We start from the raw sequence: 20,997 nt of genomic DNA, 5'->3' as shown, positions 1-20,997 counted from the left end.
AACCCAACTCGGCCAAAACGGAACTCCTCTTTCCCGACAACAGCCTCTTCCTTTGGCTCACGTTCCATCTGGTCATCCTACCTGTCCCTCGGGGTAGACCCTCAGTCACATGGCAGCCCTTCCCCTAAATCCTCACCCTCCTATACAGAGCCTCTCATCTGTCCCACCTCGCACTCCATCACCTCTGTCCGTGTTAAGGCCCTATCAGTTCTCGCCTGTATTATCACAGCTGTGGAATCACTGGTACTCTGGCCTCAGTCTCCTCCTATCTTCCCCCACCAGCATTCAGCACAGAGCAGCCAGAAAGATCTCTCTGGAAAGGCAAACCTAACCACATCCCCCCGTGATCAGTCATTCTTTGATCCATTCATTTGTTCGACATTTACCGAGTGCCAGCATCATGTGTCCAGCTCCAGGGGGGTGGGGACGGTGAGGAACAAGAAAGACAGGGGCTCTGCCACGTAGGTTACAGTCTGCTGGGAATGAGAAACTAAGCAGGTACCCACACAATTAAAAACGTAAGTGCAGAGTATGCTAAGTGTTGTAAAGAAAAAGTTCAGTGTGTTCTGGGAGAAGAGAACAGAGAAACTTGGGATGAGAGAGATGAATATAGATGTTGGCCAAGTTAAGAGAAAGGAGGTAGAACATTCTGGGCAGAGGGATGGTGGGTGGGAAGCCCTAGGCTTGGGGAGTGGAAGGCCAGGGAGGGAGGGGGAAGCTGAAGATGGATAGAGATGAAGTTGGACATGTGGCAGAGGGCAACACGTCCTCACCAAATGCTTATGTCGGGCTAGAGAGTACACTGTACATCAGTGACACTCAGTCGGGTTGTGCATCAGAATCACTGGGACTCTTTTGAAACTCCTGATGCCCAGGACTCCCCCAGACCAATTAAACCACATTCCCTGGGCTGGGGCCAGGCATCTGCCTTTTTTAAAGCTCCCCAGGTGGTTTCACCGGGCAGCCGAGGTTGAGAACACTGCCTAATGCCATCCCCCTTAATCTTCACAACAACCCTTTGGAGTAGATTTTATTCAAATAGGCAAGGCCACATCCTACAGGGTCTTCTAGGTCCAGGTAAGGAGCTCAGATGTCTTTTTCTAGGCGTGGCCTGAGCAGGGAGTGAGATGGTCTGACTCAAGTTCTGTGACTGTTATCAGGCTGAATGTGGAGCACTGACTAGAGGGGAAGGATGGGTGTGCAGGACCATGAGGACGGTGCCTTGTGACTCCAGAGTCTGGCTTCACTGGCCCTCCCCGGGGCTGGCCCTGCTTCAATAGCCTTGGCCTTTGCCCACGCCCTTTCTGCTCCGGCGACACAAACGGTCACTGCTCAGTAGATGCTCCTGCTTCTGCCAATGCTGCCTGTCTGCTGGCAATCCTCTCTCCATCTGCACTGCCCACTGCTGAAATGCCCCCCAGGAGAGTTTTGAGATTTAGCAAATAAAAATACAGGATACCCAGTTAAACTGTAATTTCAGATAAACAATGAAAAATGTTCTAGTGTAAGTACATCCCATTCAGTATTTGAGACCTTCTTATATTAGAAACTTATTCATCATTTATCTGAAATTCAGATCCAACTGAGCATACTATATTTGATCTAACAACTCTACCTCCCCATCCTTTAAGTTTGGAATAATGCTTCCTCCCCCAGGGAGACCTCCTGGATTCCACCTTCTCTCTCTGTAGCTCTCTCACAGCACCTGGTGTCCTTATCACAGTACTTAGTCAACACAGTGTTAGAGCTCTCTGGGTACGTGCATGCTTCCCCTACTGGACTGTGGGCTTCCGGAGGTCAGGGAAGAATATTATCTCTCTTCTACCTCTTCCAGAAGATGGTATTTGGTAAACATTTTCTCATTAAAAAAAATTCCCCTGGCCATTTCATTAGACACGATTTCTAGTTAGAGAGACAACAGCGAGCCTTTAGTGAAGACTCAAGAGAACCAAGTTCCAGCCCTGACTCTGCCCCTGATGCTGTGTGACCTTGGGTAAGTCCCCTCCCTTCTCTGGGCTTCAGCCTCCTCTGTACAATGAGGGGTGAGACCAGACCATTGGTTCTCAATCATGGCTGCATATACAAATTACCCGCGAGCTTTACGACAATACCAGTGCTCCTCCTGAACAAACTGATTCGAATCTCTGGAGATGTATTTTTAATCTCCTTGGATGATTTTTGATGCTTAGTGGGAGCTACAAACCACAAGACAAGATGATCTCAAAGTACCTTCTGTTTCTCACATTCTAAGAGTCTTCTCTGCTAAAATTAGACTTGCCTGCTCATCGCTAAAGAGAACTGGTAAGGAGAGAGGCATCTGCACTGTTTTGAGCTCTCTGGGCTTTAATTTAGGCTGCGTTTCTGTGGGCGGAGGGAGCTGAAGCCTGCGTCAGCAGCAGGTGAATCAGATCACCTGGAGTCACCTTCTCTTCCAGCTCCCATACAGAGAGCGGCTTTGGTGGTGGTTCTGGGATGCTGCTGGGATTCGAGGTTTGCAAAAACAGTTTGGAAAGGTTGCTGGAATCGTAGGAAAGATGTAACCTCATATGGCTGGCTGGTCTTGCTTAGAGTGTATAGAGAGGTGGAAAATGGAAAATGCATTTTGTGCTTGGACAATAGCTTCTTGTAATGGTCCAGAAAGAGAGGGCAGAGGCAGGAAGGTTACAAGGAAGTGCTGGGGGACGGAGGAAGGAGACCTGGGCTCCAGTCTGGGCCTTGGTACTAATTTGCTGGGTAACCCTGTCCAGGTCACTCCTACTTTGGGTCCTCGGTGTTCTCACCTGTAAAATGGACTATATTTGAAGGATGATCTCTTACCTTCACATGGGACTTAATAGCCACATGGCAATTTCTCATCTTCTTACGCTGTTTGATTTTTACAGCAAGCATCCAGGGTAGTTACTGTCGGTCCCCACTTTTCCAGCAGGCTCAGGAGGGAAATGGTTGGTCAAAGACCGTTCGGTGAGGACCCTCCTGGCTTCTAAGTTAGTGTCCCCACCCACACCTCTACACACTAGGTCACCAACAGGTCTAAAGTTCTAAAACTTGTCCTCAACTTCAGAATTCTAAGGACAGATAACAGTATATTCTAGAAGGTAATGTATATCAATAGGGGCCCTAAGAAGAAATAAGACGACTTTGCAGTTCAGAGATTAGAGTTCTAAGAAGGAAGGAGGGAAGGAGGGAGGGAAAAGGGGAGGGAAGGAGGAAGGGGAGAGGCCACGCTAAATCTCCACTGCTGAGCAGAATGCTTGGTGGCTCTGAAGCCAGTATTTCCTCTCCCGCCCTAAGCACCAAATCATGACTTTATCCTTGCTTGGTTCTGCACACTCCATGTCACCAGGAGTGAGTGATAGAGAAAAAGAGCACATCAACATTGCTTGCTGCTTCATTCTTTTTTAAAAAAATAAATTTATTTATTTTTATTTATTTATTTTTGGCTGCATTGGGTCTTCGTTGCTGTGTGTGGGCTTTCTCTAGTTGTGGCGAGCGGGGGCTACTCTTCGTTGTGGTGCGTGGGTTTCTCATTGCAGTGGCTTCTCTTGTGGAGCACAGGCTCTAGGCACGCGGGCTTCAGTAGTTGTGGCACATGGGCTCAGTAGTTGTGGCGCACGGGCTTAGTTGCTCCGCGGCACGTGGGATCTTCCCGGACCAGGGCTTGAACCCTCTTCCACTGGGACGCGTCTCCCCGCCTAGTTCACCTCTACTCTTCCTCCTTTCGTCTCAGCTTCAGTCCCCACTCTCATCTTGCAGCCCCACCACCTCACTCGGCCCTTTCTCCCTCTGACACTCACTCCCACTTGTCCTTCCACGTTGGCCTCAGTGTTTGTTTAACCTCAGCTCCTCCAGGGCAGGAACCGGGCCGCTTTCTTACGATTGGTCCAGAGCAATCGGAGGCTTAGTTAATGGAAATGCTCTGCCTGGGAGTTGAGTTGTGGGGAGCAGAGATGACCTGAAGACCCTGTGCCCAGCGCACCCTCCTCTTCTTTCCCTAATGAGTCATCCACTCGGGGCTCCAGCTACTCCCCCCAACACACCCAGCACTCTGACAAGATGTCCTGCCTCCAGCGCCTCCGTCTCTCAAACTGACTGATTCCTTGCATCCTTGCAGGCACCCAGCTCTGTTTTCTGATGCCTCAGGCCAGAAAGCCTGCCGTCGTCTAGTCATCTCAGCCTCTTGGCCTCTGACCCAGCTCTAGGAACAGCTGGTCTCTCGGAGCCACGTTCCAGACGCAGTCCACCTCAGCCCTTGGCCTTACCTGGGGCCTGCCTCCTACATCCCCTCGTCCTCCGAACACCGCCGCCTCTCTGCCCAAGCCCCTGCTTTCATCCGGCCTCTTCCAACACTCCCCCAGGCACGGGTGTCAATGTTTTTGCACGACATCCAGAGACTTTCCTAATTCGGCCCCATCCTCCCCAGGCCGACTCTGTGAGACTCTGCCATGCACCCCCTCTCACCACTCTGTTTCCATTCCCCTACCCTGCAGGGCTTTATCCAGGTTGTGCTGGGTGCTGATGCTGTGAGTGGGACCAAGCTGCCTGGGTTCAAACCCCGTGGGCAAGGATAACCTCACTGTGCCGACTTCCCCTCTCTATAAAATGGGGACATCAATAAAACTCACTTCATAGGATTGCTGTGGTCAAGAAATGCAGCAAGGTATGGAAAACAGCTCCCACAGCAGCTGGGACATAGGTGGCCAACAAATGTTCCGTGCCTCCTTCCACTGCCACCTTGCAAACGGCTGACATACAGTGACACGTGTCCAAGGTTAGCCAGTGAACACTGGTGTCGCCTCGCAGCACCCCTCCCCTTTCCGGACAGCGGAAGCGTATGGTATCATGCACAGATACTAATAATTAGTCACGCCAACACAAATAAAGAGGAATAGTTTCAAGATATCAACCCAGAAATTCAGCACAACATTGCAGCCCTGTTTTGGCACTGACAGCAGAGTCATTTGATAATCCCTCTGGGCTGCCTAACAAGGGGAGTGACGTCATGGAGGGTGATCGAGAAGGACCAGGATAAAAACAGCCCTTGGGGTGAGTCAGTGTGGAGATGCTGGACAACCATGTCACTCACCCACCGCCCAGCTGCACAGATTAACCGGAACTCAAGGGGACCCCGCATCAGGGAGACGGTTCCGTCAAAACACCCGAGCCTAATGTGGACCTAATGCACGTTGTGTGGTTTCTGACGAGCAAACCAGCTGAGTATCCTGAGCTAAGTGCTCCATGTCCACCCAGGTGACCTCCTCACTGCTGTGTACTTCATAGTGAAAATGAACGCCTTTCTCTCTCAGCCCTGACACCCTTTAAGCCACTGCCCTTTGTCCTTTCCCAAATGTTCTGCCTCCTTAGGAAAGGGTTGTCTGGACCGAGGGTCTGCACATTGGCTCTCCTTTTTCACTCCTTAGGCCCCGCAACCTGGCTTTGGTGCCCCTTCTTCCTCTTTCCTAAGCATGTCATCAGGACTGGTGCACAACACCCACGAGAAGCAGGAGGACGTGAGAAGCAGAAGACACTGCGGCCGGCTGAGTTTCCTGGCACTGGCGGGCTCACCTGGCCTCTGGCTTCACCCCTGAGTCTCCCGGCCAGCCCTGAACCCTCATTCTGTCTCCCTAGCTCTTGCGTTAGGCTCTGCCCATCTTGATTTGGCCGTTGGTTCCCAGCCCATGTGTGGCTACCTAGCCTCCACTGTGGCTATGTTCACCCCATTTCCACTCCTCTCCCAAAGGCTTCTACCTCGGCCAGGGCCCTTGCCTCCGGAGCCCCGGGTCCCCACTACTGCCAGGCCAGGACCTCTGCCTGGAACTTGATGATGCTAATGACACCCACCTCTCTATCTCCAGCATGGACCCCTTGCAGAACTCAAGACTTTCGTGTAGGGACTTCCCTGGTGGCGCAGTGGTTAAGAATCCACCTGCCAATGCAGGGGACATGAGTTCAATCCCTGGTTCGGGAAGATCCCACATGCTGTGGAGTAACTAAGCCCGTGCGCCACAGCTACTGAGCCTGCACTCTAGAGCCCGCGAGCCACAACTACCGAAGCCCGCGTGCCTAGAGCCTGTGCTCTGCAACAAGTGAAGCTACCGCAGTGAGAAGCCCACGCACCGCAACGAAGAGTAGCCCCCGCTTGCTGCAACTAGAGAAAGCCCGCGCACAGCAACGAAGACTCAACGCAGCAAAAAATAAATAAATAAATGAATAATTTTAAAAATAAAGCCTTTCATGTACAACTGCCCTTGATTGGGTGGCCCACAGGCACCCTGAACTCTAAAGGTCCCAAACTGAACTCCGTATTTCCCCTACACCTTCTCCTCCCCACTGTTATGGTTGAACTGTGTCCCTCCAAAATTGTTGATTTTGTCCTGATTTGTCCCTCCAATATGTTGAATAAAGTAATTTCTAGTACCTTAGAATCTGTAACTATATTTGGAGATAAGGTCTTTAAAGAAGTGATTAAGTGTCAGTGAGCCTATTAGGGTGGGTCCTAATCCAATCTGTCTGGTGTACTTACAAGAAGGAGATTAGGACACACAAAGGGACACAAGGGGACACATGCACAGAGGGACACCATGAGATACGGTCATCTGGAATCAAGGAGAGAGGGCTCAGAGGAAACCAAGACTATGGACACCTTGATCTTGGACATCCAACCTCCAGAACTATTGAGAAAATACATTTCTGTTATTTAAGGCACCAGCCTGTGGTATTTCGTTAGGGCAGCCTGAGCAGACTAACGCACCGTCATTAATGGCACCAACGTCCACTTAGTCTCTGGAGCCAGGTCTGGGCTCCTCCCTTGACCTCACAGTTGACCCTGTCTTTCCTCTCCCCTTCCCACTTGCCTTGAGTCTCTCCCTACCCCATCCACACTCCTGTCATCATCTGGGTGAGGGTTAGTAGCCCCCAAGGCTGCAAAAGAAAAAGACCAGCTACCTCACTGGGCCAGGGAGCACAGCATGGTGGTGGGCACACTGTGGCCAGAGCCTGACCCCCCGTGGGGAAGGGACATGGGCGAGTGGGACGGGGACCAGACAGTAAAAAGGGGAAAAGAGCAGGTGGCAGAAAGCTCTGGATATCAGGCCACCTTCTGGAGTTTTAGGGGCTGTTTGTGAAGATCACATGGAAACACACATGAAGATGGAGGGTGTCGTACAAATATGAGATATGGGGTGATCGCCTCCAAGCCCGGCTCTCCGAGCTGTGCAAAATGGGAAAATCAGATGACTTGCTCCAGCCCTCTGTGAGCCTCCTGGACCTGAGATGCCGGCAGCCCTCTGTCTTCCCCCCTCTATCCTCTCTTCCCAGGCGGCCTGAGCAGGATTTGATGCCGTGGCTGGTGAAGGGCCCCGGCTGCCTTGCACAACCCTCTGGGATGGGGTCTCATGGCAGCAACAGCTGGCTCCGTGGTGGGAAGGGTTTTGGTTTTATCTCCATTTTACTCATTTCGGTTTTTAATAATAGAGTTCTATCTGCTCTAGTCCTTGTTAGAAACAGAGAGGGTGTTTATGTTGAAATAAACCATCCAAGGCTCGCCTGCAGACGTGGGTCAAATGCTTTTGGAGGACGTGGGGAAGCATCAGGAACGCCTCTTACCTGCGATGTCACAGAGTTCCGCATCCGAGGCATTTGCCAGGGCCTCCTCCAGCTCTGGCTCCAGTGTCACACTTTCCAGCACGGGGTCCATCGGCTTCTGCTTGGGAACCCAGACTTTTCCTGAAAACACACGGGGTGCCCATTACAGGGAGTGCAACTGCACTGGGGCCCTGGGTGGATCGTCCCAAAGCCCTGTGGATCCCTCGATGCCGAGATTCCATTAGAACTTCTCCCTCTGGGGACCCGGTGCCAAACTTGTCCAAAGAAAGGGAGTCAGAGATCTCCAACAAAGCACCCTGCATGTTTGAAAAGAAGAACTTTATAACTTGGTCAAGGGAGACTGCTCACTACTGAAAACAGTGGTTATTAATTTTAACAATCTGTAAGTAGGAAAAGATACAAAAGAAATATATAATAAAATGCCAGGGTCTGGAATACTCTAAACAAGCGTTCTGGTATGAGAGAAAAATTTAGAAACATTTCTAAACCAAATAAATAAAATATACTCAGATTATTAAAAGAGACATAGGGAGAAAATATAATGTCTCTTGGGACACTATATTTTTACAGTGTCAGACTCATAATTGAACGAGAGAGCAAAGAGGTCGGTCAGTCGCTGCAGTGTGCACCAAGAGGGATTGTTAAAGAAATTATGGGGCATCCCCACGATGGTGTTCTAGCAGTTATTATGATAAAGGATGGTGGAGATCTCTACTTACTATGAAAGGAAAATGCCCAAGACAAAATCTTGTGTGAAAAAGCAAGTGTACAAAATAGCATGAATTATTTAATTCCATTTATGAAAATTGCACATATATCAATATATATTTATCCATGCAACACATATTTACTGAATACTTCCTATGTGCCCAGCACCTTTCTTGGCGCTAGGGGGACAGCAGTGAACAGTGTACAGTTTAGTGAAAGAAGACAGATAATAAACAAACGTAAAGATACCAGAGAGTACTAAGAATCACAAAGGAAAATAAAGCCAAGCAAAAGACTAGGAAGTTCCAGGGTCGGGTGTGGGTGAGGTGGGCTCTGCTATCTTGGGTAGCGTGGTCAGGGAAGATGACCTGTGAGCTGGGCCCTGACAGAGTGAGGAAATGAGCTCCTCAGACCAGCGACAAGACAAGGATGCCTGCTTTCATTGCTCCTACCCAATTGTGTATTGAAAGTTCTAGTCAGAGCAAATGGACAAGAAAAAGAAATACATGGCATCCAGACTGGAAAGGAAGAAGTAAAATGATCTCTGTTCGCAGATGACATGATGTTATATGCAGAAAATGTTCCACACACAAAAAAAAATACAGGGTACAAGGTTAACATATACAAATAAGTGGGGTACACCAGCAAATAACAATCTGAGAGGGAAATTAGGAAAATAATTTCATCTACAATACAATCCAAAAGAATAAAATATGTAGGAATAAATTTAACCAAGGAGGTGAAAGACTTGTGCATGGAACACTATAAAACATTGTTGAAAGAAATGAAAGAAGACCTAAATAAACAGAAAGATATCCCAAGTTCATGGATTGGAAGACAATATTAAAATGGCAATATTGCCCAAAGCAATCTACAGATTCAACGCCATCCTTATCAAAATTCCAGTGGTCCTCCTCCTTTATTTTGGAAATGGAAAAGCCAGTCCTCAAATTCATATGGAATTGTAAGGGGCTCCAAATAACCAAAACAATGTTGATAAAGAACAAAGTTGGAGGACTCAGACTTCCTGATTTCAAAACTTACTACAAAGTTAAACAGTGTGACACTGACATAAGGATAGACATATAAAAAAATGGAATAGAATTGAGAGTCCAGAAATAAACCTATACATCTATGGCAAATTGATTTTTGACAAGGGTGCCAAGTCCATTGAATGGGGAAAGAATAGTTTCTTCAAGAAGTGGTGTGGGACAACTGGATATCCACATGCAGAAAGATAAAGCTGGACCCCTATCTCATACCATACACAAAAACCAACGGGAAATGGACCAATGATTTAAATATAATACCTAAAATTATAAAATTCTTAGAAGAAAACATAAGTGTAAATCTTTATGACCTTAGATTTGGCAAAGTACTTCTAGATATGACAACAAAAGAATAAGCAACTAAAGAAAAACAGATCAATTGAACTTAACCAAAATAAAACTTCTGTGTATCAAAGGACATTATCAAGAAAGTGGAAAGATAACATACAGAAGAGGAGAAAATATTTACAAATCATATACCTGATAGGGTCTAGTATTCAGAATATATAAAGAACTTTTACAACTCAACAACAAAAAGAAAAACAACCCAATTTAAAAATGGGCAAAGGACTTAAAGACATTTCTCCAAAGAGGATATACAATTGCCTCTAGGTATCTGAGGGGGATTGGATGCTCAAGTCCCTTATATAAAATGGTATAGTATTTGCATATAACCTACACACATCCTCCTGTATACTTTAGATCATCTCTCGGTTACGTATAATACCTAATATGATGTGAATTCTATGTAAATAGTTGCCAGTGCGCGGCAAATTCAAGTTTTGCCTTTTTAAACTGTGTGGAATTTTTCTGAATATTTTTGATCCCCAGTTGAGTGAATCCGCGGATATGGAACCTGCAGATATGGAGAGTCAACCATATAGATGGCCAAGCACATGACAAGATGCTCAACGTCATTGGTCATTAGACAAATGCAAATCAAAACCACAATGAGATACCACTTCACGACCATGATAATGGCTATAACATAAACCAAAAACCAAAATGGAAAATAACAAATGTTGGCAAGGATGTGGAGAAATTGGAACCCTCATATATTGCTGATGGGAATGTAAAAGGGTGCAGTTGCTTGGGAAAACTGTTCGGCAGTTCTTCAAAAAATTAAACACAGAATTACCATATGATCCAGCAATTCTACTCCTAGGTATATACGTAAAAGTTACCCAGACAAATACTTGTATAGGAATATTCACAGCACCACTAACCACAACAGCCAAAAAGTGGAAACAACCAAAATGTTTGTCAATAGACAAATTGTGGAATATTATTCAGTAATGAAAGGGAATGAATGAGTCTCGAAAATAATATTCTAAGTGAAAGAAGCCAGACACGCAAAGTCACATATTGTATGATTTAATTTATAGGAGATATCCGGAATAGGTAAATCCATAGAAACAGACTGGTGGTTGCCAGGGGTTGGGAGCGAGGGGCGTGGGGAGTAACTGCTTATTGGGTACAGGGTTTTATTTTGCAGTGATGAAAATGTTTTGGATCTAGATAGAGATGGTAGTTGCACAACACTGTGTGTGTACTAAATGCCACTGAATTGTTCACTTGAAAATACTTAATGTTATGTTATGTGAATTTTACTTCAATTTTTAAAAACCTGCTCATTTTGGCTACTGATTGAGAATAACCTGCATTGGGGCCAGGATGGAAGCCAGGAGATGGTTAGGAGGCTCCTTCAAAAGTCCACATGAGAGATGACAGTGACTTGGACCAGAGGTGGGGAGGGGTGGGAAGAGCAATGTTCAGAAGGATATTCACTAAAATGGGATCAGTGCCTACCTCTCTGCAGAGAGTATTACTTTGTTTAGTTATTTAGATTGTTTACAGGGGCTTCCCTGGTGGTGCAGTGGTTAAGAATCCGCCTGCCAGTGCAGGGGACACGGGTTCAGGCCCCGGTCCAGGAAGATCCCACATGCCACAGAGCAACTAAGCCTGTGCACCACAACTACTGAGCCTGCGCTCTAGAGCCTGCAAGCCACACGACTGAGCCTGTGTGCCACAACTTCTGAAGGCTGCATGCCTAGAGCCCGTGCTCCACAACAAGAGAAGCCACCGCAAGGAGAAGCCCGTGCACCACAACGAAGAGCAGCCCCTGCTCGCCACAACTAGAGAAAGCCCGCATGAAGCAATGAAGACCCAACGCAGCCAAAAAATAAACAAATAAATTTATAAAATAAATAAATAAATAGTTTACAGCAAAGATCAATTACTATACAAGCAGAACAGTCAGCAAAATGATCTGGGAGAAAATGTATCATAACCTTCACCAGAGGTGCATCTGGAAAACAGCAAATCAAAATGGCTAAAAGGAAAATGAACTCTGAAAATGACTGATGCAGTGACTAGGATGAACATTCAGTAAATATTTAAAACCTATGGTTTATTATGCCCCTGCAGCAGGTGCCTCCATGAGGGTGGTGGCTCTAAGACACTGTAAGAGGGACTCAGACGTTTTCCCTTCCTTCATCTTACTAGTTGGGATGTGGGTGTGATGACTGGAGCCTCAGCAGCTAGATGGACCATGAGGACAAGAATATATTACAAGGATGGCAGAATGAAAAACTGGAAAGGGTCTTGATTCCTAATGCCAAGGAAGATGTCTTACAAGCCCTGGAATGCCTAACCCTGCAGCTCTACTAAGTGAAAGAAAACTAAACTTCCATTTTAAGTCTCTCTTATTTTGTTTCTTCAGCACATGCAGCCAAATCTGTATAATGAAAATACCCTGCATGGAACTTTATTCTGATTCCCCCACTTGAGTGAGAGTGAGGGAAAATCCAAATTCCTCAGGACTTTGTACCAGTTTATGGGTCTTACCACAACCTGCTGGGTTTTGTAGTGCCTGAAATGCTATTTCCCCTCAGCCTAGGCTTGCTCTAGGCCCTGCGTGGGGCAAGTGCTCAGTAGAGCTGGACTGAACGGCCCTGCGTCTGCCTGTTAGAGCTGGAAGGTCTCCTTCCCCAACTCTCTGTTGAGACTGTACTTATTCAATATACATGGACTCCAACAATCATCATGTAAATATTTTATGATGATGATGCTGGTGGTGGTGATGATGATGATAAACCTTTTAGGCTTGTCATAATATGAAAATAGAATAAATTCTAGCTACCCTCCTTGGGTCAGCCTGGTTTTTCATGAGGGCACTCAGGCTTTGGGAGTCTGGAGAGCTGTTCCCGGCTTGGGGCCAGGTCAGCGCTCTGCGAAGGGGAAGCAGGACTGGTTTATATATCACCCAGATTCCCTTCCCCATCCCCCATCTCATCTCCAGCTCCTCCCCTGGGAGGGGGATGGGCACACAAGGGAGCAGATGTCAGTAATGACTCACCAACTGTCCACTCAGGTCTGCTGCTGACTCTCTCACAGCCTTGGTTTCCCCATTTTTCACATGTGTAGCGGGGATAGTGGGAGTTTTAAGGCCCCATGAAATCCAGAGATTTTATTATCTTCACCTGCTGCACAGAAATCACTCCTCATGGTACAAGTACCTTGCTTAAAACCATCTTGTGCCTACGCTCTCAGCCAGGCACCCCCAGCCCTTAGGGTCAAGGGCCCCTTCCCCTGCCGCCAGCGCCAGGGTGCCTCAGACCACACAATTCTTCCAAAGCTCTGTAATCCAGATGTCTCCTGGGCTTCCCTGACCTTCCAAGTTTTCAGTAAAATCTGGCCTGAGCTTCAATTCCAGGCGCTGGGATGGCTAGAAGCCCTCCCTGAAAGGCCCACACCTGCTTGCTCTTCCATTTTGTTATTTATCAGGCAGCTGCTCTGTGCAGCATTGTGCTACAACAGGGACACAGAAATCAATGCCACAGACCTTGGCTCATCATGTCGACATTCTCGGGGGTGAGGAGAATGGAAGAGGTGGAGCACAGACAATTAATTACCCCATTAATTAATTAGAATTAATGCTTTCAGTCAACAAATACTTTACTAGGTGCCTACTGCATGCTAGGGTTTTTGAGGTATAGGGATATAACGATGAACTAGATAGATGTGGTACTTGTACCCATGGAGTTTATATTTGAAGGAAAAAGCCTATAAGATCCATTATGCATATATTTAATTTGAACTCATTCATTCATTCAACACCTCTCTCCTGAGCCCTACTGTACACTAGGCCCTGTGCTGGGTGCTGGGGAACTGTGTAAGCAAAAGCAGCTGAGTCCCTGCCTCATGGAGCTTACAGGCCAGTGTAAATAAACACATAATGATAAAATAAGAATTGCTCTGAAGAACACACACAGGCTCCCGAGATGGAGAATAACCAAGGGGGAGGTGAAGGGATGGAATGTCCTAAACAGTGTAGACCGGAAAGGCTTTCCTGAAAGAGGAGACAGTACGGTTGAGACCGAAAGGGTAATAATAGCTAATATTGACATAGCATTCAGGATGCACCGGGTGCTGTTTTAAGTGCTTTATATAGATCTTAACTCAATCTTCGTAACTCCCTCAGAAGGCTGGTAATATTCGTCAACCCCATTTTACAGACGAGGAAGTGGAGGCACAGCAGGTTTAAAAATGTACTCGAGGGAATTCCCTTGCAGTCCAGTGGTTAAGACTCTGCACTTCCACTGCAGGGGGCACAGGTTAGATCCCTGGTCGGGGACTAAGATCCTGTAAGCCATGTGGCATGGCCAAACAAACAAATGTACTTGAGTTCACACAGCCTAGTAAGGGGTAATGCCAAGACTGTAGCCAAAGTAGACCCAACTCCAGGCTATGCTTCTAACCATTACGCCTCTTACAGAGGAGAGAAGCCAGCCCTGAAGCCAGCTTGGAGGCAGACAGAGGACCAGCATTCCATGCAGAGGGCATACGTGCAAAGGTCCTGAGGTAGGAAAGAGCTTGGAGTGTTTGGGGAAGAGAAAGAGGCCTGTGGGGCAGCAGGGCAGTGAGCAAGGGTGAGCATGGTACCAGAGGACAGAAGGATGATTTGGAGTGAAGGGGAAGTTCTGGAAGAGTTGGATAGTCGGAGTGCCTCTCTGCTCACCGGAGCCTTCTAGATGGCTTGCCTTAGTCTGGGGCAGGGAGTCTTAGAGGGGCAGATGAAGGAAAGGAAGCTGCAGCTGCCAGAGAGAGGAACTTTGGGGGAAAAGAAGGGATAATTAGGGTAGAGACAGGATATCTCTTGTTCCTGGTTTGGAGGGGACAGGCCTTGTTTGGGCTTCATGTCCTGATACCATTTTAATAGTTCCTTCTTTCCCTTTTGACAGTATCAGGTTTGTATGAAAAATAATCAGGACACCCTAGTTAAAGGGGACTTACGGGAGTGTTACGGGTCTGGTTTACCCCAAAACTTCACTAAATCTACCCCATGCGCTGATGCTTTTGGAGTTGGGTTTGTGACTTTGGGCCAGGCAGGGATGAGGGCAAGGAGGTCCAGTCACATCTGGCCCAACACAGGGCCTGGCATACAGCTGCCACTCAATGATCATGGGGAATGACGTACTCAAAAGTGCAACATTGTTCAGTACCTCGCTTCTCCCCTGTGTAGGGGACCAGATCTTCTCGGTCCTTAAACTCCTTTGCTTGCTTTTCCAAGTGATCCAAGAGCTCCTCCCTTTTAAAGGGGCCCGTGGGCGCCTTGGTGGTCTGATCCTTCTGCCTCAGGCCCGCAGGCAGCAGTGCATTCTACAGTGGCAGTTGCGGGGCAGGTGCACAGAGAGAGAGAAAGAGAGAGAGCAGTCAGCTGCTGAAGACTTGCATTCCTCCAGAAACTCATCACTGAAAAACGGGGAGCTCAATCTAAGTCGCTCATTTACCTGTAAGGAAACTAACAACATGGGAGGGGCAGAGGCTTGCCCAAGGTCACTGGCAGACAGGGGCAGAGCTAGGCTAGGACTCGGGTCTCTTAACCATACCTGTTTCCCAGCCTCTAACATTGTTTTAAAGGCAAGGGGGTGAGGGGTCAGCTGACCAGGGGCTGAGCACAGCGGAGGGCTCCAAGAGCATCTACCGAGGGAGAAATAGGATTAAGTTGGCGTTTGGCTGCGTGAGGATATTTACAGCCGTTGTGCAGAAAGTGGTTGGGGAGAGAAGCAGCCCAGGGGGTTTGAGTTAGGGCCCTGGATGCAGAATCAGGCAGGAAGAGGCAGACCCAAAAAACAAGCAGAGAAAGCTGGGCAGGACTGCAGGAAGGGCCAGGCATGCTCTCAGGCTGCAGCCCTGGTTGGCCCTACCAGCTGCTTTCTACCCTCCTGACTGTCGTGCTCATGCATGCTGGCTGTTAAATATTTTGAACGTTGCCCGTGGAGATGGGTCTCTCAAGAAAGATAGCATCAACCAATCACTGTGTTCTCTTCTTCAAACATGGACAGGCTTCTAGGTGTGGGCTCACTACTAAAGCAGATTCCTAATCAGGGTGGATTTGAAGCACATGGACTTCACTTTAACTCAGTATTGTAGAGACTCAAAGAAGTTTACGGTTGCCAGGATGCTTAGAGATCATCCAGTGTACACATGCTCCCTTCAAGAGGAAACTGAGGCCAAGAGCAAAGAAAGACTTGCCCCAATCTAGAACCAAAACCAGGGTCCTTCTTCAGATTTGGGGGAAGAGGGCAATCTTCTAGTTAGATCATTGCTCTCTCCCCACTCCCTTTCATTCGGGGAGGTCAGGAGGATATGGGGAAGGCTGATGTGAGCAGAATCTCACCTCACTTCTTGCTGCACCCCCAAAATGGCTAAATTGGAGAGTCGTTCCGTCTCCAATCTTTGTACCAGCAAAATGCATATCTTCACTCACTCACTCACACTTCAAATCCTTTCCTAAAAGCCCCCTCTGAGAGGGGAATACTATTAGCTATATGAAGAGAGCTCTGTGCCTGGGACATAGAAGGACAAAGCTTCGGAGGGAAATGCTACTGTTTGACTGCAGTATGATTTTTTTTTTGTTTTTTGTTCTTTTTACAAGATAGTTTACCACTGTGCTGTTCCACTAAGAGTGGTGGGTGCAAGATCAGGAGACTGGAGTGTGAGCCCAACTCCGGGAGAGCTGAGGTGAGCAGGGCCTCGCACACTGATCGATACACACAGGGGCTCGCAGAGGGGGTCTGGTGTATGTGCAAATGCATTTAGGCCACAAGTCAGGAGGGACATTTGGGAGTTGGAGCACATTATGAGAGGACGGCCAATAGGTAGAAAATCAAGCCGTGACGGATTTGTGGATGAGTGTCAAGGACATACGTGGTGCCACAGATACCCTAGTTTTCCTTAAGCAGCAGTCCTCAGACACTGTCCACCGTGATATGAAGGATGGCTGATGGTCCACAGATGAGCCACATTTCCACAGGTATGTCCCAGGTGAGACAGGATTTCCTGTGGCTACTAGTGTGTGTCCATTCAGTGAAAGTACATCTACCGTAGCCCAGTTGAGTGAGGGCACAGCCTAAATGTCGGCAAATGTCCATCTGTGATTACCCATCATAAGTAATCAAATTCTTTGTGACACGCCAGCATGTCACAGTTACCCCACACCAGGCTTAAGCCCTGACTTGGAGTAATGATGTCTCCAGCAACATGATCTTGGGCAAGCCTCACCATTTCTCCGTTTCTCTGGCTATAAAATGTGAATAATAACAGTCACTCTCTCAGAATTGTTGAGAAAAGTAAATTAGATAGTGCAGAAGGGTGCTTAGCACAGTGTCTGATACAGTGAGCACATAAATTATTATTGACTATTGCTGCTGTTCTAAAATCAGATAAAATACCTTATACCAGGAGGTTGGTTACCCAAATATGTATGTTGGACAGGGGATGTGTTATCCCAATATATCTTAAAATTCAAAAAAGGAACACATACAAATATAAAATGAATTAAGCATGGAAAGCAAGTGCTTTCCCAATGATCCCCACAGGGAAGACCTGAGAGATTTTTGTCACCATAAAGGATTTTGATGGCAGTGAGGTGCTGGGGCACATTCTGCCTTCCGAAAGGCTCGGTATTGTGATGGGAGAAACCCATGATGCTGTAACTGAGGGGAAAAGGGTTTGCAAACTCACATCTCGTTTTGAATAGATCTGATAGAGGCCACTGATTCAAAGTAGGGTTTTTCACATTTTTTTCTTTTTTTGTATATACATGAGATAATCGATGGTCACTAAACTGGTAATCATTTCATGATGTATGTAAGTCAAGTCTTTATGCTGTACACCTTAAACGTCTACCGTGCTGTATGCCAATTATATCTCAATAAAACTGGGGGTGGGGAAAGTAGGGTTTTCAATATCAGCACGAGAGGTATTTGGGGCTGGATGATCCCTTGTCATGTGGCTTGTTCTGTGCATTCGTGTCTGGCTAGCAGCATCTCTGTCCTCTGTCTAATGGATGCTGGTAGCACCACCCCCCTCCTAAGCTGTGACAGCCAAAATGTCTCCAAATATCGCCAGAGATCCCTGGTAGGGGTGCAAAATCGCCCGATTGAGAACCATTTCAGTGTTAAAACTGAAGCCCATATCATTCTAATAGGGGAGTGAAGATGTTTTTAATGTATTTTAAAAATATTACTTAGATGTCATGTTAAAATATAGTTTCATTTATCTTTATTGAAAGCAGTTGACTTTTAAAAAACAAAAACGTGTAAGGCCTTTTCTAACAATTCTTAGCTTATTGGATTTTTAAAGTAAATACTGAGAGTACCAGCCTCATTAGGAGTTTCTTTTCATTCTATCAAATGGTGCGTCTAGTGAACTAGAACGTGATTTTCAATTAAAACCAGACAGTTGTATATTTTTTAAACTCATGATTATTTATCATTTTAACTTGTTTTCAAAAACAGCATATGAACTCACATGATATACAAGAATTAACTCAAAATAAATCAAAGACCTAAATGTAAGAGCTAAAACTATAAAACTTTTGGAAGAAAACATAGGCATAAATCTCTGTGACCTGGATTAAGCAATGGTTTCTTAGATATGATACTAAAACAATAAGCAACAAAAGAAAAAAATAAATAAATTGGACTTCATCAAACTTGAAAATGTTTGTGCTTCAAAGGAAACTGTGAAGTAAAAAGACAACCCACAGTTTGGGAGAAAGTTTTTGCAAATCATATATCTGAGAAGGATCGAGTATGCAGAATACTTAAAGATCTCCTAAACTCAAAATATATAAGACAAACAACAGAATATAAAAATGGGCAATGGATCTGAATAGACATTTCTCCAAAGAAGATATAAAAATGGCCAGTAAGCACATGAAAAGCTGCTCAACATCATTAACCATCAAGGAAACACAAATTAAACCCAGGGTGAGATACTACTTCACACCCATTAGGATGGCTATAATAAAAAAGACGAGTAAAAACAAGTGTTGGTGAGAATGTGGAGACATTGAAACACTCATATGCTGCTGATGGGAATGTAAAATGGTACAGCCCCTTTGGAAAACAGTCTGGCAGTTTCTCAAAAGATTAAGAGTTATCATATGAGACAGCAATTCCACTCCTAGGTATATACCCAAGAGAAATAAAAGAATATGTTGACACAAAAACTTATACATGAACGTTCATAGTCATAATAGCCCAAACGTGGAAACAACTCAAATGTCTATCAAGTGACAAATGGATAAATAAAGTGTGGTATATCCATACAACAGAATACTATTTGGCAACAGAAAGAAATGAAGTACTGGTGCGTGCTACGTCACAGATGAAACCTTGAAAACATCATGCTAAGTGAAAGAAGCCAGTCACAAAGGACTACATAGTGTCTGATTCCATTTATATGATATGTCCAGAGAACAGTCACATCTGTAGAGACAGAAAGTAGATTAATGGTTGCCTAGAGCTGAGGAGGAAGGTGAGAAATGCAGAGTGACAGCTAATGGGAACAGGTTTCTTTTTGAGGTGATGAAAATGTTCTAAAATTGACTATGGTGATTGTCGCATAACTCTGTGAATATACTAAGGAACACTGAATTATATACTTTAAATGGGTGAATTTTATGAATTTTACATCTCAAAAAAGGCGTTATTAAAAATGGACTATGGGGCTTCCCTGCTGGCGCAGTGGTTGGGAGTCTGCCTGCCAATGCAGGGGACACAGGTTCAAGCCCTGGTCCAGGAGGATCCCACATGCCACGGAGCAACTGAGCCCATGTGCCACAACTACCGAGCCTGCGAGCCACAACTACTGAGCCCACATGCTGCAACTGCTGAGGCCCGTGCACCTAGAGCCCGTGCTCTTCAACAAGAGAGGCCACCGCAATGAGAAGCCCGCGCACCACAATGAAGAGCGGCCCCTGCTCGCCGCAACTAGAGAATGCCCGCGAACGGCAAAGAAGACCCAACGCAGCCAAAAATAAATAAATTAAAAATAAATAAATTTTTAAAAAATGGACTATGTTAGTGAGGGGAAAATTACAAAAATGGGCAATGCAATAAATTAAATGCCCATGGAATGCTGAGAACACAGGCTTTTCGTGTGTCAGTGGCCAAAAATGATGCTGAGATTGGGCAGGCTAGAGCTGGCCAGATTTAATATGGTGTCTTGTTTTACAGAGCAAGGTGCCATATTATGTAAATTCATCATGAAGCAGTTAAATGTATAAGAAAATGCTGCCTTGGATGACTATTAGAACCTGAAACTGACTCTCAGACCCAGCCTACCCAGTTGGTGAGGAAAGAGTTCCCACAACCATTTTGGTGTCACCTTCGACCAGGACAGTATTTGTTGAACATGTATGTGTAGAAATGTATCTTTCATTCCTTCATTTCTTATTCGTGCAACAAACATCCATGGAGTGACTATTATGTGTCCAGGCAGTGTGCTAAGACCAGGACCCCACCAAGGGCTCTCTAATTTGGAATAACTGAGGAGACAGAAGGTAAATGGGGGAAGCAGAGTAAAATGAGAGAAAAGTCTCAATTATAGCACGTGTGGAAAACAATGTATTGTTTTAGTTTTTAAGGTTAATCAAGATCCTAAAGTGGGGTCCACTTTACTGAATAGCAAAGAATAGTCGATAACTAGCCTCTACATTCCTGTAAAGGTCGTATACGTCCATGATGCCCGCTGGTAATTGGAACGATCTAAACTTTAAGGCACTTAAGTCTCATTCTCCTAATCTTAATGTCTGCACAGGGTAAATTTGCTGGGCACGTGCTTTCTTTATATTTAGTTCAAAGCATCAGTCTGCTCCTCCAAGGCAGATATCACTTCTGCGTGAGGGGAATCTGTATTTACACACACACATCACATGGACATCTTCACTCCAAAGACCGGTGGGTTACGGGTGAGATTTGCTTTAGGAGACAGCTTTGGTACAATATATATGACTTGGTCCTTACTTACAATTGGAAATTTACTTGTGTGAGGAGGGCAGTGACTAATGCCTGGGCGATCTCCTTATTATAGCCTGACAGGAAAGTTAGTGTTAGTTTTAAGGAGGAAGAATTTCTAGACACTCTCTGATCTTAGCCTAAATATAAAATTATAGCTGTTATGCGCTTGGGAGTGGGGAGGACTGTGGCACATTGGAGCTAATTACTGCCGTGTAAGAATGTGGGTGGTGTTCTTAGATCTGCTCAACTTTATGTGAAAGCTCTTGATTTTTAAACATTGACACATGATCCAAATATTTTAAGAACAATGTTCAGACCAAATAAAA

At 45.9% G+C, this 20,997-nt stretch overlaps 1 protein-coding gene across 2 annotated transcripts in view; it reads right to left on the bottom strand.

Moving 5' to 3' along the window:
• Positions 1–20,997, bottom strand: part of TMOD1 (tropomodulin 1) — a 79,484-nt gene that overhangs the window by 24,043 nt on the left and 34,444 nt on the right. The window contains exons 3-4 of one of the 2 annotated variants that reach the window (XM_079925743.1): positions 14,864–15,020; positions 7,603–7,722 (exon numbers count right to left, since the gene is read on the bottom strand). In XM_079925743.1, the coding sequence (XP_079781869.1) occupies positions 7,603–7,722; positions 14,864–15,020 (277 nt within the window). The remainder of the gene's footprint in view (positions 1–7,602; positions 7,723–14,863; positions 15,021–20,997) is intronic. The other variant, XM_079925744.1, reaches the window with a different exon arrangement.

The sequence above is a fragment of the Stenella coeruleoalba genome, assembly GCF_951394435.1.
Source record: "Stenella coeruleoalba genome assembly, chromosome: 7".
Taxonomy (NCBI): Eukaryota; Metazoa; Chordata; class Mammalia; order Artiodactyla; family Delphinidae; genus Stenella; species Stenella coeruleoalba.
The sequence above is the reverse complement of the archived record's forward strand: the minus strand, read 5'-3'. Positions and strand labels throughout refer to the sequence as shown.